Source organism: Podarcis muralis, chromosome 18 (assembly GCF_964188315.1).
Source record: "Podarcis muralis chromosome 18, rPodMur119.hap1.1, whole genome shotgun sequence".
NCBI classification, from domain to species: domain Eukaryota; kingdom Metazoa; phylum Chordata; class Lepidosauria; order Squamata; family Lacertidae; genus Podarcis; species Podarcis muralis.
In genome coordinates, this window is record NC_135672.1 from 2,084,305 (window position 1) to 2,104,106 (window position 19,802).

Sequence of the window (19,802 nt, forward strand, 5' to 3'; positions counted from 1 at the left end):
ACCTGCGGGACCAGAGATTCTTAGAAGACTGGAGTAAATATACGAACTATTTGAAAAGTAACTGTAATGAACAGATTATGCTAGTAGGACTGCAAGAAGTTTTGTAAGGATGACTATTTGAAATATTGCAAGAAAGACTATGAGGAGAACAATTAGTTAATGATAATTGAGAGTAACAGAGAAATTAAGAAATGCAGAATAAGTGATAAAGAACGGAAAATCATTAGAGGTGTCTAAAATATTGTATAAGATAGAAAGTTATGTTATATGATTGTTGGAAATGATATGTTAAAAAAACTAATAAAGTGTGTGTGTGTGTGTGTGTGTGTGTGTGTGTGTGTGTGTAGTGTTGCTGAAGGGGGGGCAGTTATTGCATTGTTCATGTTTGCATTTTTCTTATTTATTTTGTGGTTTTACGTTGCAAGCCACCCTGAGACCTGCAGGTATAGAGCGATATATATATTTTATAAATCGTAATCATAATATGAACCAACCTTCCAATCTGGGAGAAAGGGATAAAGCACAGGGCGGTGGGAAGGGAGCCCTTCACCATCTTTCTACTCTAACTACAAAACCAGGACTCAGACATGCCCCGTGGCTGGCAGCAGAAAGACCCCTGTGCCAAGCTACTATAATAAAGCAATTCATCGTTCATCAGTTAACAGTGTGGCCCAGTGGTGGCTACAACCATCAGTTAAGAATCCTCATCATAGCTCAGTCTTGTATAGATTCCTACTTGGAAGAAACGCATACGACAGCAGCCTTTAGAAATATACTCCACAACACACAGAGAGACAGCTTTGAGAAGCACAGGTGAATTTTGCAAAAAAAATACCAGCTTCTGAGTGACAGCTGTCAAAGACTGGGATGCAATCTCCCAACATCTGTCCAATAACAGGTGCAAACATTCGTGGGCTGCAGCCAACGACATCCTACTCAGAGTAGACTCTGATGCCCCCCCTCCCAAGTTAGCCATGCCCATTCACTGCAATGGGACTGTTTTGTTTCCATTTCATAAAATTTATACACCAAAAATCCCTGAAAACACCCTCAAAGCAGTCTGCAAAAAGATAACACAATAAAATCCAGGAAAATCTGCAACAGTACTTTAAAACATGCAGAAGGTTAAAATACTAAAACAGATACTAAATATTAAAAATACTAAAACAGACACAAAAACAAAAAAGTACAGGGGTGGAATCTGCTTGATCTCAATAGGCAGGGAGTTCCAAAGTGTAGGCGCTGCCACACAAAACAACCAACTTCTCGCAAACGTGGAATGTTTGTGACCTTCGTTCAGGTCAAGCATTTCTGAAATACTCACGGAGGTGTAATTATACAGGCTGGACTCTCCACACAGAATTAAGCCAACTCACAATTTAATCTCATCTACACGTGCCTGTCTACACATGGGAACAAGGGGCAGGGCCTTCTTGGTGGTGGCTCCTCTCAGGTTTGGGGACTCCCTCCCTAGAAAGGCCAGCCTGGCTCCCTCTTTCCTGTCCTTTCGCCAACAGACCTTTTGGAACTGACTCTTTTTCAAGGAAAGTGTCCTGTGCTGCTTTGATTATCTGCCTTTTAATAGCTCTGTTTCTTTAAGATTGTTTTTCATTCCATTAGAGCTTAATTGCTTTTTAAATGATTTCCCTTTATATGTTTTTAGCTTTTCGTATTGTATCTGTGGTGGTTTTAATTTGAGCAGGTCGCCATGAGTTCCAGTCTTGGGAAAATAATAACAATATTCAGAAGGAGTTCTCATGGGGTCTCAAAATAGGTAGGCGACAGGATTGTTCCGGGAGACACTGAGCTCACTTCTGAGTAGACATGTTGAAGTGGCTGCTTTTAAGTGATCCTGTGCACGTTTACTCAGAAGAAAGCCCCATCATGTTCAGTCTAACAGCGTTGCAGTGTTTGCACACATATAAAATGGCTCCTGTATCTGTCACACAAATATAGATGCATGTGTTTCATATACAATGCAGAATTCACGCTTTTTAGCTGATTATTTTACTTGGAATATTTTATTTCTTGATGTTACCAGGGTATTTTATTGGCTATGCTTTGCAATTTCAAACTCTCTTGTATATCTGCAGCAGATTTAAATGTTTGTTTTGATGTTTTTCATTGTTTCTTACAGAACGTGGAAATTTTCTGGTTTGTTTGTTTAAATTTAAATATGTTCCAACTTATGCTGCATAGCCTCCAACATTTCTCTGTTGAAAATAGTGACATCCTAAATAATTTATTACTATTATTATTATTATTATTATTATTATTATTATTATTATTAATAATATACCCATCTGACTGGGTTGCCCCAGTCACTCTAGGCGGCTCCCAACATACGTATATAAACATAATAAAACATTTTAAAACTTCCCTATGCAGGGCTGCCTTCAGATGTCTTCTACTTATTTATCTCCTTGGCTTGGGGGTCATATAACTCCATCCCCTCCAATGAAAACAGGGATGTCCTCTCATACTCTTCAACTGTTCTCCGATGGAAATGTCCTAAGGAAAAGCGGGAGATTCCAGGATCAAGTCAGAAACTGAGATGGCTTCTGTCAATCCGGGACTGTCCCTGGGAAATAGAGGTTTTAGGCTGTAAGCCACTTACAAGAACCAGCCTGTGAAAAATCTAGACCAGAAGGCAGAGGAAGTTGAGACGGAGGTGGTGAACAGTTCTGGACCGAAGACCGTCATGCCCACAATTGTCAGTAGGTCTCCTCTAAGTAGGAGTAACGCTGGCTGGTTACAACTTAGTATATTTGTTTTAAATAGATAGCAAAGTACTAAGACTGTGGCCATATCAGAATGTATTGCAATATTGGCTTCCTTTCATTTTGGCTCTTCAGCAAGCCGTTTACTGATGATATGACATTGCTTTGTGATAAGTGGTTAAGAATTAAAACACAATGGCTAGGAATAAAAATAGATTGCTATTAAAGGGACGTCTGCTCATCACATATGACTGCGTGATATATATGTAGATAGATATCATTTTTGTTATTAATTATTACTATTAATGATTATTATTGTTATACCGTAATTATTATTACAGTTTATTTATTACCTATCCTTCACCAGGGCAGGTTTCAATAATTAAAACACACTATTATAAACACTTCAAAACAAAAAATCCGTATTTGAAGAAGTGTACATGCACACGAAAGCTTATACTGTACCAGAACAAACTTAGCTGGTTTATAAGGTGCTACTGGACAATTTTTTACTTATTTTATTTTTATTTCTACTTCAAAACAAAGTCTCTGTAGTTCTGTCTATCTATATATCTATATCTATATATTCAGTGCTTTTTTTCTTAAAAATTTTTTTAGGGGTACTCTCACTTTGACTCAAGAAAATCGCCATTTTATAGTTCAAATCGGGGAAAATAAATACAGTAAATGGACAAAAGTACAAAGATTCACAAAATGTTTAGGGGGATGCGTACCCCTGCTCCCCCCCCAGAATAAAGCACTGTATTTATCCATATATCTATCTGTGTGTGTGTGTCAATATTTCTGTATCTCTATATATCTATCTCACATATGGACACATGCACAGATTAAGAAAACAAGGCTTGTAGGAATCCCTATGGAACATTTACCGTACAAATATCTCCAGATCTATTCAGAAACAGCACACACACCCCCAAAAAAGTTCAGTGGGACTTACTCCTAGGTAAGCGAGCTTAGGGCTGCCCCCTCCCATTGCCCAGGGGTAGGAAAGGGAGTTTTCAGATTCCAGAGACAGAAGGGAGTTGGGAGAGTCAATATGATTTTGCTTTTGTTTTTATTTTTATAAATATCATCCCTACCACCAACAGAATATCTAGTCAAACGATGGAGATTAACAGGTTTCCCTGAAATGGATGATATGAAGTCAGCCTAGAAAGTTTCATGAAATGCAGAGAGAGAGAGAGAGAGAGAGAGAGAGAGAGAGAGAGAGCGCTGTAAATCTAAAAAAAGAAATTTATTCAGTGCCAATGTATTATTATGTTGAAATTTATTCTTCTTTTCTCTCATTCCTGGTGTCTTCAAAAAGGGCAGCACTGATTATTTTTTAAAAATATTTGAGGAGTTTATTTTAGAAAGTAATGATGGTTGATTAATACTCTAATTTAAGTTTTTTTTGGGGGGGCGGGGTTGGGTGAGAGAGAATCTGATTCTTAAAAAAACCCATGTGAAATTTGCCAGGTGTTGGAGCACACTGGGCAGAGATCCTGATCCAAGGTAGCTTTTAAAAAAATAAAATAAATCAGTTCAAATCCACAATCGGAGAATATGCCTATCCAGGACATTTTAGAGAATTTCAGACATACAAAAGATGTTCAAAAAGGCGATTGATTGATTGATTGGCCGGCACATAGATAGGATACTCTCAGCAGATGCCTATGGATTCACCACATAGTCAGAAGTCCCATAGAGTTCAATGACTGACAGAGAGATAGGACTCTCCTCCTTTTTAAAATATCCTTATCAATAAAATAAACTATATATTAATAGATGGCTAGAGATTCAAGAAATGTGAACACCTCAAAAGTCAAGACCCATTGAATTCAATGGCTGATGGAGAGAGAGATAGATCCTGTCTGTCTTAGATGAGACTTATAAATAAAAATGAATAACATGTGCATGAACAGGTGTCTGTCTAAAGGTTAGCCACACAGTCCAGTCTTATACATGCTTACTTAGAAGTAAGACCTATTGAATTCAGTAAGTCTTGATTCCCAAGAAACTTAACGATGCAGTTTGTTAATTTCTGGAGATCCTGAAAACTAACTCTCTCTCTCTCTCTCTCTCTCTCTCTCTCTCTCTCTCTCTCTCTCTCTCTCTCTGTGTGTGTGTGTGTGTATGCCGCTCTCCATTCATCAGTACCACTGAATGGGACTTACTCTTCAGTAAATGCTTTCTAGGATCGCAGCCTTAGAAGCAACAAGGTTTTGCAGACCTAAAACCAGAACATTAAAATCAAAGGCAAATAAACCCCAAACCATTTATTAATTCAGATCTGCTTCCCTCCCCTGCTGATCCTGAACGGGTCACAGCGCGACCCTAACCATGGTCTACTCAGAAGCAAATCCTGATAAATTCAGTGGGCTTACTCCCAGGTCAAACGGGTCAGGGTTGCATCCTGTATCCGAAGTATGTGTGCTGGGAGGCGGGGGAGTTGGGGTGATTTTCTTTAATGGTTGATACCTGGTAAAATGAGTGATAGATAGATAGATGATAGATATAGATAGATAGATAGATAGATAGATAGATAGATAGATAGATAGATAGATAGATAGAGATAGATAGATAGATAGATAGATAGATAGATAGATAGATAGATATGGGGGTGCCAACTTGAATAAAATATTGGGGGTCCACCCAGCATAATCTATCACAAGATGTGGCAAAGCCCATCAACTGGGGAGGGGGAAGCCCTCTCAGAAGGGACCTCCACCCCATGGATGAAGAGATAGATTGGTATGCAAAACTTCGAGGAATAATTCTGCTCCTCCCCCTCCCCCTTCCTAATAATAATACAAAATCAATGTGATGGACTAGACTGTAGCCTGGAGATGGGTTGGGTGGGTTTGTCATTCGCCCCAAAACAAAAGAAACTAAAAAAAATAAAATAGCAAGATATGGACATATTATGCTCCATAATTTCTCTGTAGGCTTATTATTTCTCCTCCTTAAATAAATATATTGCTTGCCAAGGACAAAACACAACCAACACCGCCCCCCCGCAAATGACAATCTAACCTAGACAGGGAAACTGGATAAATGCCTACGATATTCACGTTCGTAACAGGGATTCGTCTCCGAAACGGGTTGCAACCCCACTCTGCGCATCTTGGCTAGGAGGCGAAGCCCCATAGGGCTTACTCCTGCGTAAGAGGCTCTGGATGGCCACCCTGGCGAAAAAGAAGAGACGGGGTGGGGGGAGGTGAGACCCCAGCCAGGGAAACACAGGACACCCCCTTGGGCACTCCCCCCTGAGATGGGACCAACCATTTGGAAGAATGAGAAGGAATTATCTGCAACCCCCCCCCTCCAAAAACCCCCCAACGACAGCAGTTTCCTGCAGAGTTGTTCGTAATTTCCATCTCTGTTTTGGCCACAATTATGCAACGCATTTCAGTGCTTTAAGAAAAATGGTTAGTTTTTCTAAATGAATTTATGGCTGTGGTTTTCTTTCCAAAACCACATTGAGAGCGGGTTTTTTAACCCTTAGAAACGGGGCTATTCGAAGCTCTTCCTACAGTACTACTACTAGTAGTAGTAGTGATGATGATGATGATGATTATGATGATGATATTATTTGTACCCCGCCCATCTGACTGGGTTGCCATTCTGGGCATTACAAGTTTGCAAACTGTGACTTAATTATTATTGGGTGTGTGTTTTGTTCATACATATCTTTAAGCCATAGATGGTACTATTCTGATATTATTACATGTAGGCATCCATTAAACACTTATTGCATCTCTGTTGGGTTGTGGTCAACGTTAGAGTGGACCTATTGCAATTAAAGGGCATCACTTGCTGAGATCCATTCATTCCGATGAGTCTACTCTGAGTAGCACTTAGCAGGAGACAAGGCATAGCAGTCCTGAATACTGATAACAAAACAATTTATTTAATAAAAGTTAAACGGTGTACACATAACCACATCTACTCAGAAGTAAGGCCTATGGAATTCCTTGGGGGCTTATTCCCAAATAAGCAGAGCTAGAATTCCAGCCTTAATAATAAGAATAATGGTATTATTTATGCCGCACCCATCTGGCTGGGTTTGTAAAAGAGGTTTAAAGACTCTCTCATGGCAAATCTAAAAAAAAAAGGTAGTATAAACACTGACAACTGGGAAACACTGGTCTGCGAGCGCTGTAATTGGAGAACAGCCTTTCCCAAAGGTGTCCTGGGCTTTGAAGACACTCGAACTCAGGACCAAAGGGAGAAACGTATTAAGAGGAAGGCACGCTTGGAAAATCCACACCGTGATCAACTCCTGTCCATAAACCAATGTCCCCACTGTGGAAGGACATGTGGATCCAGAATTGGCCTCCACAATCACTTATGGACTCATTGTTAAAACCGTGTTTATGGAAGACAATCTTACTCGGCTACGAGGGAACGCCAAAAAAGTACTAGTACTAGTAATGAAATAGGTGCCAAAGACAAAGAAGCTAGCAGCCTTGAGTGATTTGCAAAGTGTGTATGTAGTTTTATTTCTGACAAGCGAATATTATCCCCTTTTCAAGATGAATCAGGGGTTGGGGAAATATTTCTAAATGGGCGGGAGCCCCTTTGAGAGAGTAAAATCGACTATAACATTTAATAACATTTTTTGTAATATATTATTTATTGTTATTATTGTTGTCGTTTTAGTCCCACGAGTTATTCAATTTATTTATTAGCATTATTAATAAAAAATAAACATCAGGAAAGGAGGGGTGGGAAGTCAAGAAGTTTTGTTTGTACGTACATGAAAAACCTGCATATGATAAGTGGTTTGAAATATCTTTAGAGACTTAATACAGTATCTATATCATCTATCTAATCTATCTATCTATCTATCTATCATCTATCATCTATCTATCTATCTATCTATCTATCTATCTATCTATCTATCTATCTATCATCTATCTATCTATCATCTATCTATCTATTATCTATCATCTATCTATCTATCTATCTATCTATCTATCTATCTATCTATCTATCTTTGCCACCACCGATGGTTGGAAACAAGTAAGGAGGAATCTAAAATCTGAAGTATTTCTGAGTAGCACAACCCTGAGCCCGTCTACTCTGAAGGAAGCCCCGTTGGATCCAATAGGGCTTGCTCCCAGGGAAGGGTGCCTATAGGATCGCTGCTTCTCAGGCGGAGGAGATCCCTCCCCATACCAGTGGCTGGGAGGAAGGGGAGAAAAATCGATATAAAGGGAGTAAACAGACTTTTTTTTTTTTGCTTAATATATTTTTACATTTCCTTTTTCTTTTTAGCGGAAGGAACGTTCAACATCAAAGGTTTGTGGGCGGGGAGCAGAAAGGAGGGGAGGAAGAAGAAAAAAATAGAAATGAAACAAAATAGAAATAAATAAAATAATAAATAATAAATAAATAAATAAACACAAAATAAAAAATTAAATTAAATTAAAATAACCCCCTTTACTAGGATTTCCTGCAAAGGTGGTGGATTTGGTAAGTTAGCCTTTCCTCTCTCCCGCCAACCCCCCCCCCTTCCACCTCCATCTCACCTTTTGTAGCCTAGTAACTTGGCGGCCGTTTTTAAATTATTTTCTCACGCACAAACAGACCCAGCGCCCCCCGCCCGCCCCCCCGCCCGCCCAGCCCCCGAAAGGCGAAGAGAGAGAGCGCATTAATAACCAGCACAGACGACGTCAAGTTCAACAGCATGGGGCTCATTCTGAATTTCCATAAGAATTGAAGCAGCATTTCTATGCTCAAACAAGAGAGTGAGATGGGGGGGGGGCGGGGGGCGCGCGGCGAGTTTCATGAAAGCTTCCAGGAATGATCCAATCTATTCTCTCACACACCCCCCCACTCCAGTGCTTTAAATCATCAGCCAACTAGTTTGGAAAAGCTGGGAGAAGCTTTTAAAAACATTTTTTTTAAAAAAAAATTAATAATTTTGCCATTCATCAGAAATAATGTTTTTTTAAACTTTGATTATTTGTATTTCAGGTCCTCTGCCACCACCATCAAAAGAAGCGGGGTGGGGAGGGGAGATGGAATGGTTTTTTGTGTGTGTAAGGGGGGTGGTTACAATGCAGGGTTCGAAAACCAAACGTTGGCTTAAAGTTTCCGCAGATTTCGTCAAAAATACAGTTGTTATGGTTTTGCATTTTGACACATTGCATCTGAAAAATCGGAATTGTTTCTAAAAATAAATTTACAAAGAAGAAGAAGGAATTTTTTTTGTCTGTTTATATGTTTGTGAAAATTAATATATTTTTTTGGGGGGGGGAAATACTGTAAAAAGAAGAGGAAGGAAATTGATGCCTGTTGATGCATCAGCGCCAGAGTTTGACTTGCGGGCATCCTTAGACTTTAACCCATTTAATTATGAGATATATACACTTTGTGGAGTAGAGAGAGAGAGTCCACTTCCTCAGATGCACATGGTGTGTTTTCTGAGCTGGAGGTGCGCGCGCGTGTGCATACATAAACACGTGTTTTTTCTGTGGGAGGGGGCTTGGAAACAGCGGGAATTCAAATGCGCGGGTTTTAATAGTAACTGGCTGCCCAGCTGCAAAACCAATCCATAGAAATCTGGGCTGCAGAAAATAAAATCTGAGTGGATCAAGGTCTCTGCCGGAGATGCTTCCAAAGCGAAACTTGATGCCACGATCGATGCATATTTTGAATTTTAAAAATTAATTAAAAATGGTATATTGTCTCCTCTGGCTTCCCCTAACACAGAGGGAGAAGCTGTGTGTCGCTGCGGGAGGGTCGATCTAGCTCACTCGAACCCTTTCTGCGGGTCTACTCAGAAGAAAGACCCGAGGGGGAAAGCGACGGGGGTCTTTTAACAGCCACACCTGACACGTGTCTCCTTCTTAGGTCAGTGGGGAAATACTGTTCAGGTTTTACGTCTTCTGGCTAGGTTTGTTTCAAGAAAAAGCCGGCCCATCTGAGCGCAGCAGGATTTACTCCCGGGTAAAGTGTGCATAGGACCGAAACCTCACGCTTCTTTCTCTCCTAGAGCAATAGTTTAATTTGGGTTTTCTTTGGCGCGGTCTCCAAAGGGCTTGAACTTGAGCTGGATCGGGACCCTCAGCACTTCCCATTACACGCTCCAATTTTTTTCTTGCTCCCCTCCATCCCAGGTTATCTCCCCTCGCTCCCCCGCCGCCCCCAAAAAAATCCAGAGTAAAAAGTAAATAAATTCCAGCACTTACTTGGGTCGCTTTCACGGGCGCGCCTCTTCCTTCGGTCTGCTTGCAAAGCCAAGCATATTTTTTTTAGGGGGAGTAGGAAGAGAAGTGCAAATATTCCAGCCTCCTTGAGGATGGGAATGGCGAGGAGGGGGATTGCGAAGGAGCTAAGAAATTCCAGCCTCTTTTGCAATGCGGGGGGGGGGAGCCTCCCTCCCCCCGCCAAAAAAACCCCCACCAAAACTTCATCAGAGCGCAGCGCCTCATGCTTTGCAAAGTTTTCTTTCCCCCCAAAATTATATATATCGGTGGTTGCTTTTGCTTGGCTGGGCTGCAAAAGGAAGAGAGTGGGTGGTGGGTGTGAGAGACGGGTTATTCCCCCCCCCCCTTTTCTCCCCTTTCCAAGTCCAGACAAATTTTCTCACAGATCCAAGGCGTGAGGAAATGGGGGGTGGGGAGTTGAGGCTGGACTGAGCGGGGGCTTTTCTGCCCCCCTTTCCCAAACCACCTTCCAACGTGTCTTGCAAACCAAACAGAGAACTCTTCCCCCCCAAATAAAGACCCTCCCCAAGAGGGCATTGTCTGCAGTTTGAAAAGAACCCAATTGTACTCCTGAACGCTGCATGGACTGAAAAGAGGCGGGGGTTTAGGAATATATATATTTTTCCATCCGGGAGCTCCCTCCCACGCTCCCGAAAATAGAGGGGTGGGGGCGCGCACCTCACCAATCAGGACTCCTTAAAACCTTCCCCGCCCTGCAAGAGAGAAGGCTTTGGGGGGGGGGGGGGAATAAAGCAACAACTCAGGAAAAATATACGAGGCGCTCAGCGCTACGGATTCATTCCGAAGAGAAGCACAGGCGTGGATTGGGGGTGGGGGCGTCAGAGGGTCCTGGAGAAGTTTCAAGTTCAAAAACTTCGAGGGAGGGGGGAAGCCTCGAAGGGTTAAAAGAAGCGAGGGAGGCAGCGCCACTCATTTTTTTAAAAAATTGAAATGTACGCGCGCACCCACAAAACGCACACATCTTTTCCTGAGGTGGTCGCTGGAAAGAAATGATGATGATGATGATGATGATGATGATGATGATGATAATAATAATAATAATAATAATAATAATAATAGCCAGATATCCTAGAGCCCAGCTCTCCAGCCATCAAAGGCTTAAAGGAGCGCGCATGTTGTGTAATAATTCCGGGTATCCCTCCCAGAGCCATCCGATTCAGCCGCATCCTTTCAACTTGGGTACCACTTTTGAGCCCAGAGAAAAAAAACATGCTAAGATGCTTTCTGGAGAAAGATACTGCTTCTCTGCAAATCTCCCCCCGCTTAGCAAGGATGCTTCGCCGCAAAGAGGCGCAGGGCTTAGATCCGGGAAAGCCTCTGAAGTGAGAGAGGCGAGCAATTCTGGGAGATATGATGGAGGGAGGAGGAGTTACGTGGGGTTAGCGACGTCTGAGCCGGGTGTTGTTGCTACATAAAAAAAGAGGAATATATATATATATGGCTGTAGTCTCTGCGAAATTGAGAAGAGGGGTATTTGGTGCTGCCTCATCAAGTTCCCACCCTCCCCAGCCCCTCAATAAATTTATTTTACAATTGCAGAAATCTCCCCCGCCTTTTTTTCTAAGGAGAAGAGAGGGGGTTTCTTCATATTTTACCACGCAAAGGCATGAGGTCCTCGCGCCCTCATCGTTGGATAGGCTGCTCTATTTTATTTTATTTTTAAAGATTTATTTCACGCACACACAAACACATCACTGTAGGCATGTATATTCACGGAGGGGAAATCCCTGGGAAAGGAAAATACGAGCTTATTTATTTATTTATTTATTTTAAATCAAATCAAAATCTTTATTCTGGCCATAGACCAGCACATAGTGACAGCACCTACATACTGAATATGTAGAGCATGCTAAATAAGCGATAGGGCAACTATAGAATTTGGGGTACACATACACATTCTTTCAATTACGATAGCCCAGGATAAGTATTTTTATTTACTTTAAAAAGTTAAAATATGCCGAAAGCGGCAGTGGCGAAGAACCCACAGGACTATCTCCTTGCCTCTATTAATTAAAGTTAATTTATCCTTTCCCCTTCCTTGCCCAAGCTTCAGAGGGTTGCAAATCCGCCTTGAGACCTACTGATGGAGGGCACTATACAAATGTAATAAATGACAATAAAAATAATAAGAATGATAAGAAAATAAAAAGACATGCAGTGTAATCCTATGCATGGCTGCTTTTTGAAGACCCCCCCCCCCCGAATTTGCCAACGTTGGTCCTACTCAAGAGTCGACTCACTGGAAATCTATTAAGGAACGTTGGTTTCAGTGGGCGGACTTTGGGGCTGCAAATTCTAACTCAACTTAGTGGGGAGTAAGTGCCATTGGATTCCACAAGTCTTACTTCCGAGTAACATCAGCTGGTTATCACCAACTGAGATCAATTGCTTAGTCCCAAGTAAGTGGGTTTAGCATAATAGAATCATAGAATTGTAGGGTCATCTAGTCCCAAACCCTGCACCAGGGGTTAGGACTAGGTTTTAACCTCTGCTTAAAAATCTCCAAGGAAGAAGAGTCCACAACCTCCAGAGGGAGACCATTCTACTGTCTAACAACACTTGCTTCAGAAAGTTTTTCCTGATGTTTAGTCAGTTCTTGTGACTTGAAGTCATGGATTTGAGTCCTACCCTCCAGAGCAGGAGAAAACAAGCATACTCCCTCTTCCATGTGACAGCCCTTAATATATTTGGATCTCCAAATCCTATCTCCTCTCAGTCTCAGTCTCTTTCCCAGGCTAAACACCCCCAGCTCCTTCAACCGTTCCTCATCAGGCTTGGTTTCCAGACCCTTGGTCATCTTGGTCTCCCTCCTCTGCCCACCTTCCAGCTTGTCAACATTCTTCTTAAATTGTGGTGCCCAGAATTGGTCACAGTATTCAAGATGTGGTCTGACCAAGGCAGAAGAGAGCGGTACTATTATTTCCCTTGACCTGGACACTAGACTTCTGTTGATGCAGCCTAGAGTAGCATTCGCCTTTGTTGCTGCTGCATCACCCTGTGGACTCATGTTCAGCTGGTGGTCCACCAAGACCCCTTGGTCCTTTTCACATGCGCTGCTAGCAAGCCAGGTGTCCCCCATCCCATATTTGTGCATCTGGTCCTTCCTGCCTAAGTGCAGAACCTGACATTTGTTCCTACTCAAATTCATTTGGCTAGCCTGAGCCCAGTTCGCCAATCTTCTAAGGTCATCTTGAATCCCGATTTTGTCTCCCCCTCCCAGATTGGTGTGAGATGCAAACTGGAGTCTTCTTCTGCAGCCCCCACAGAGAAGGAGTTGACTTGCTTGCCCCCGGAGGAGCTTGCTGGTTGCGCCCCTGTTTGATTCTCTGCTCCGTCTCGTCCCACCAACAGGCAGCTTCCTTACAGGGATCAAATGTCTCTCCTGAGCTAAACTGGGACATTCAAGCTACTCCAGGTGCAGAGGTGATGCTGTCGCATCTCTGCATGACCCTGTGTGCTGGGCTCACCTCCTTCTTGTCACCTCCTTTTCACATGTCCTGCTAGTAAGCCAGGTGTCCCCCATCCTTTATGAATCATAAAATCATAGAACCACAGACTTGGAAGGGGCCCCCCAAGGGTCATCTAGTCCAACACCCTGCAGCCTTCCTCGGAAGTAAGACCCCCAAGTAAACCTGCATTTTCTTCTCCTGTGTTCTAATGGGCTATTGTCACAACAACAAGAAGAAACTTGATTCCTAGGAGAATGTGATCCCACAGTTGCAAAGTTTCTAAGTCTCGTGTTATTTGCTTCAATGATCTATAGAGCACCGAACAGCAGAATAACTGAATCCCAGAGTTGGAAGGGAGCATGAATCTTTTTGCCCAACGTGGGGCTCTAACCTACAGGACCGCCTCTCCTGGCATGCCCCATGGAGGACCTTAAGGTCCACAAATGACAACACTCTAGAGGTCCCAAGTCTCAACTAGGGCCAGGGCCTTTTCAGTATTGGCCCCGACTTGGTGAAACACTCTGTCCCAAGAGACTAGGGCCCTGCGGGACTTGACATCTTTCCACAGGGCCTGCAAGACGCAGCTGTTCCACCTGGCCTTTGGTTTGGACTCAGTCTGACCCTTACGTTTCCCTCCCCTTATGGTCTTGATCTATGGGCTACTTTTAAAATGAGGCTGCATTTTAAATTGCATTTTAACCTGTATTTTAAATTGGTTCCCCCCCTATTATGTTTTTACTGTGATTTTACTGGTGTTAGCTGCCCTGAGCCCAGCTCTGGCCGGGGAGGGTGGGGGTATAAATAAAAATTATTATTATTATTATTATTATTATTATTATTATTATTATTATTATTTAAACCCATGGCGTTGAGATTAAGGGTCTCATACTCTGCTGACTGAGCTATTCCACAGTTTCTAAGGTGTGTACAATGAGGTGCCCCTGCGAAAAATGCAATAGAGATAAAATCAGAGTTAAGGTTTACCATGAAATAAGAGGAAAAAACAAGAGAGGCAGATTCTGACTCAGCATCAGGAAGAACTTTCAACAGTAAGAGCCTTTTGACAGGAGGAGACTCCCTTGGGAGAAGGTGGACCTTTCTTCCTTGGAGGTGTTCAAGCAGAGGTTGGGCAGCCGTCTGTCCTGGATGCTTTAGCCGAGATTCCTGCATTGCAGGGGGCTGGACTGGATGACCCCTGGGGTTCCCTTCCAATTCTACAATTCTATGATTTTATAAGATCAATAATGCAATAAAATTTACCATCAAATGAAACAAAGTTGCTTAAAATAAAAGGGGAAGGTTGAGAAATCAGCAAATTAAAAAGACTTGAAAAGTCTGGTATCTAGATTCTACAGTACTGAGAAAATTTGAATTCCAAACAGAGGGAGTTGGATCAATATATTCACAGCTGATGGATGAAAAGAGGGGGGTGACATTAAAATCTGCATAGAAGCAGCCCACCTACCCCCAATTGGTGGCTAGAAGACCCCTCACCTCTCAACCTGCCTTAAAATATTCAAATGATTTAGTAATCCACAGCAAAACTCCCTCTCCTTCCCTGGCCAATTCAGATTGCTGGTTGAAATCAGCGACCTCTAGTGGGATGAAGGGACATTGGTCCAAGCTGGTTTTGACTTAATTCACTCCAATATTGCATTGAGTTTGGTTAGAAAGTCTCAAAGGGAATTCCTATTTTATTAGAACACTTATTTCCAACCAGGGTGTATGGGGTGTTAGGGGAACGGTAGTACCCCAGGGGGGAACACATTGTGCTCCTGCTGGGGTCATTTCCCCACCTTTGGTCCCCACCTGCACACAACTCTCACCTGTGGCTCCCAGACGCCGTCAGTAGGTGACAGCGGCCACAATCCTGGGAGCAGCTTCAATTGGCTCGCTAAATCAGGTGAGGGGATCCAATGGGTCTCTGACCCACAGTGAGTCAGGGGCTTCCCCTGAATGCGAAGCCAGGCTCCAAAGGAGGGACAAGACCAAGAGGGAGTCCAGTGGTCAAGAAGGCGGTTTCTGCATGTGCTATAGAGGGAAGTGAGGGGCAGGTGGGGCTCGTCCACTGGGAAGGGAGCCCACCCAGGAGAAGGAAAACTCTGATACTAAACCTCCACTGCCTTGTGGGATCTCTTCAGGGAAGCAAAGGCCAAGGATTAAACCATGGGTAGGCAAACTGAGGCCTGGGGGCCAGATGCAGCCCAATCGCCTTCTAAATCCAGGCTGCAGACAGTCTGGGAATCAGCGTGTTTTTACATGAGTAGAATGTGTGCTTTTATTTAAAATGCATCTCTGGGTTATTTGTGGGGCATTCCTGGTGTTTTTGCATGAGTAGAGTGTGTACTTTTAGAGTGGTACCTCGGGTTACAGATGCTTCAGGTTACAGACTCCACTAACCCAGAAATAGTACCTCGGGTTAAGAACTTTACCTCAGGATGAGAACACAAATCGTGTGGCGGCAGCGGGAGGCCCCATTAGCTAAAGTGGTGCTTCAGGTTAAGAACAGTTTCAGGTTAAGAATGGACCTCTGGAACAAATCAAGTTCTTAACCCGAGGTACCACTGGATTTAAAATGCATCTCTGGGTTATTTGTGGGGCACAGGAATTCATTCATCCCCCCCACAAAATATAGCCTGGCCCCCCACAAGGTCTGAGGGACAGTGGACCGGTCCCCTGCTGAAAAAGTTTGCTGACCCCTGGATTAAACCCTACACAAATCCAGACTGGGGTCCCTAAGGCAGTTGGAGGATGTCTTTTCCTTCTGGCAACTCCCAAGCTGGTGCCCAACATCTTGCTCTGCTTTCCTTCGGGTCTTGTCACCCGGGCAGCCCAGGACCCCCAGACACACGGCCCAGGCTTGTGCTCTGGGGAGGCCACTTTGGTCTTGCTAACGCAGTTGTTTGACTTCATCCCTGGAGGCACACTCCATTGTCTCTCAAGACAGGCAGATGCCAACAACGTTCCCCACCTGTCTTCCAGAGAGCTCAAGGTGGCGCGTACAGGATTCTCCCCCTCTCCATTTAATCCTCACAACCCCCTGAGACGGAGGCTCAGCTGAGAATTCACCCACAGAGCTTTATGGCCACCCAGGTCCTAGTCCAAAACTCTAACCAGGCTGGTTCTAATTAGACTTGAGCTCTTTTGCTGCTGTGACAACGTCTCATTATGTTCATTATCTTAAGATGTTGACAATGTGGACCAGCAACATATTCTTTAAAAAACAAAATGTCAATTGTATTCAGTGGTTAGGGTACCAGAGGGCTTCCACCCATTTTTTGTTGACAATATAAATTGTTTGATCATATTTAAAACCCTCAAATCTGCCAACTTTCCTTTTGCATTCAGTTCAGCCGCAACAAAAACAAAACAAATGATAATTTAAAAAATTCTATCGGGGCTGTTTGCCGGTTAAAGACACTCTGGCTGGTTAATTGTAGGTGTTTTAATGGAGCAAATCTGGAAATGGAGAAGAAAGGTTAGAGGATCCCCAAAGGGTACAACCCACAGCAGATTTAGGGAATCTTTAGCTTCTGGTTAAAAAATATCCAGTAGCAGAGAGTTCCCCACCTTCCATTCTACTGTGGAACAGATCGCACTAGCAGGAAGTCCTTCCTAATGTTTAGGGGGAAATCCACTTTTTAAACTCCAGGCTGGCCTGCGGAAAGGGTCCCTTCCACAGCTCCAAGCAGATGCTTCCAGTCAGTGCAGGCCATACTAAGCCAGCTGGACCAATGGCCTGACTCAGAATGGAAACCAGCTTTTTATGTTCCAGATTTGTTATCATTTAAAATTAAAAACAAAACAAACCACAGACGAAGTACCGATAGCAAGATTTAGCTTCGATGTAGTGCATTTATGCAGAAATTGTTGTTCGAATAGGGTTTCAACCTCACAGTTCCTCTTACACACACACACACACACACACACACACACACACACACACACACTGTGAACCTCTTTTTGGTTCTATTCAAAACCAGCCGGTTGCCATAGCAAACCCAGACTTCAGCAAACAACCCCCAGCTAAGAATTGTGCAGTCTAGGAATGGCCCAATTTGCATATATGCTAATGATAGCATGGCAATCAGCAAACCCTCTCTAGAAAACAGGAGATGCCCTGCTATTATTCAAGGCAATTGGCTGGTCAAATCCCCTCTCCCCTTTGTCATTTCTCCAGGCGTGCACCCCAGGTTTATTTCCCCCCAAAGTATCCCCCTTCTAGCCATGTTTTTTTCTTAGGGGGTGGAATTGATTTCATAACATTTACACACCTCTTTATTGTTTTAAATAAACCTCAAAGAGGTTTACAACAAGATATTCAATAAATGCATTTTTGGTGTTCATCGCTTCCTTTGAAAGCAGGCTGAGTTTCCAGACCCTTCATCATCTTGGTCTCCCTCCTCTGCCCACCTTCCAGCTTGCCAACATCCTTCTTAAATTGTGGTGCCCAGAACTGGACCCTGGACTCCAGGTGTGGTCTCACCGAGGCAGAACAGAGTGGGACTATGACTTCCCTTGATCTGGACGCTAGACTTCTGTGGATGCAGCCTAGAATGGTGTTAGCTTTTTTTGCTGCTGCAACACACTGTTCACTCATGTTAAGCTGGTGGTCCACCAAAACCCCTCGATCCTTTTCCCTTATACGACTCGCAAGCCACCTGTCTCCCATTTTATATTGTGCACCTGGTTTCTTCCAGCCTAAGTGAAGAACCTTACATTTGTCCCTGTTGAAACTCATGTTGCTACTTTTTACCCAGGTCTGTGAAGGTAATAGTCAAGCCTGATTTTGTCTTCTGTGCACAGGAGCCAACACCTAGGGGCCGAGGTCCCTTCGACGCCCCCCCCCCCAATATTTGAGGGGTCTGCCCACCCCCAAAGTTGACTGGAATTGCCATCCAAATAGTGTGTGCCTGCTGCGTCATGTGATTATGTGGGGTGGGGCTTACCTGTGTTTCTCCTCACAGCACAAGACATTTGTTTGTTTATTTACTACATCCACAGACTCCAATGCAGGACACACCTGCAATGTTCAAGATTTACATCTTCAGTCATTTATTTATTTACTTTTGGGATGGGTGCAATCTCTTCGCCGTGTTGCAAACTGGCCCTGGTTCGAGGATCCCCCTCCTGGCTCCCTGGTCTTCTCCCTCTTATCTCAAAAACAAGAAAACTTACCAAAGGTATTCTGAGGTATACTGCCCTTGCACAGTGAGGTTCCATTTAGCTGCCAGTGATAGTCCTTCTCCTTTGTGGATTTCCTCTCAACCATTTTTCTAAGCCAGGGGACCTCGCCAGAGCTTGCTGCCAGTAATTCCGCAAGTGATTTATACACAACGGGGTGAAATAATTTGCTTTTATAAATCCTGAAATCTGCTGTAAATCCCTTTTTATTTTTTTTGAGGGGGGACTTTCCTCCCAAATCTCTGGAGATTTAGATGAAACAGGCAGTGGGGAAACAACGATCCCATCTTTTCTTTCAGTTGCTTTCCCAAATTGCCCCACCTATGGGTGCCCACGAGGGGAGGGCAAGGAGGGGAAGTGACGTCCCCCCCCCCCCCAATGAGCTGTAACCTCCAAATCCCCAGCTTTCATTTTAAAATTGGGAGCACGTTTCTAACGTTTGCCGGAGCTGAGATATGAGGCAAAATGTCCAGGCTACTCAGAGTAAATCCACTGGGTTTCATCCAAGGACTTCCTACTCAGAGTTGACCCCTGCAATTAATAGAACAAAGTGAACCATATCACATAGCTGTCAACTTTTCCCTTTTCTTGCGAGGAATCCTATTCGGAATAAGGGGATTTCCCTTTAAAAAAGGGAAACGTTAACAGCTATGCATATTGATTCATTTCAGAGGATCTGTTCTGAGGAGGACAAATATTGGCTGAAACCCCTTGCAATTAAAATACATGAATTACTTATTTTTATTAATGCCAATGGGTCTACTCTGTGTAGAATATCATTGGCTAAACCACCCACTGGCACTGTTTTCATTTTGTGCATGTGAGAAACTAGCCTGCTCCCCCAAATCTGGGATAATTTGCTCCCCCAACTCCTTGGAGAACACTCCCTGTGAACGCTCAAGGCCACAGAAAGTCTGCTCTCGCACATTCACACAACCACATTCAGGCAGATTCTCCCTGGCTCCATCCGTACATGTGAACACGCTGAGCATGCCACTATCTCTGCCACTCATCCATGGCAGGTTGTGGGCGACGTGTGGGGACGCCGGGGTGCCTCTGCTCGTCTGCCAGAGGGCGGGAGAGGAGGAGAGAGTAATGGTAAGCCTTGACGTAGTCGTCTCGGAGTGTAGGTCCATGGGGACATCAGCGAGCGAAGGGCGGGCGCAATGAGAGGCCTGGGGGCCAGTTGAGCCACAAGGGGCCGTCGG

The 19,802-nt window shown here is 43.5% G+C and overlaps 1 protein-coding gene and 1 long non-coding RNA gene across 2 annotated transcripts in view; both read right to left on the bottom strand.

Annotated features, from left to right (window-relative positions):
* Positions 1 to 10,529, bottom strand: part of LOC114588416 (uncharacterized) — a 54,553-nt gene extending 44,024 nt beyond the window's left edge. Inside the window, exon 1 of the long non-coding RNA XR_013391216.1 lies at positions 9,923 to 10,529. This is a non-coding gene — a long non-coding RNA (uncharacterized LOC114588416). The remainder of the gene's footprint in view (positions 1 to 9,922) is intronic.
* Positions 10,530 to 19,603: 9,074 nt separating this feature from the next.
* Positions 19,604 to 19,802, bottom strand: part of MEF2B (myocyte enhancer factor 2B) — a 28,851-nt gene continuing 28,652 nt past the window's right edge. Inside the window, exon 9 of the mRNA XM_077922022.1 lies at positions 19,604 to 19,658. Within this exon, the coding sequence (XP_077778148.1) occupies positions 19,604 to 19,658 (55 nt within the window). The remainder of the gene's footprint in view (positions 19,659 to 19,802) is intronic.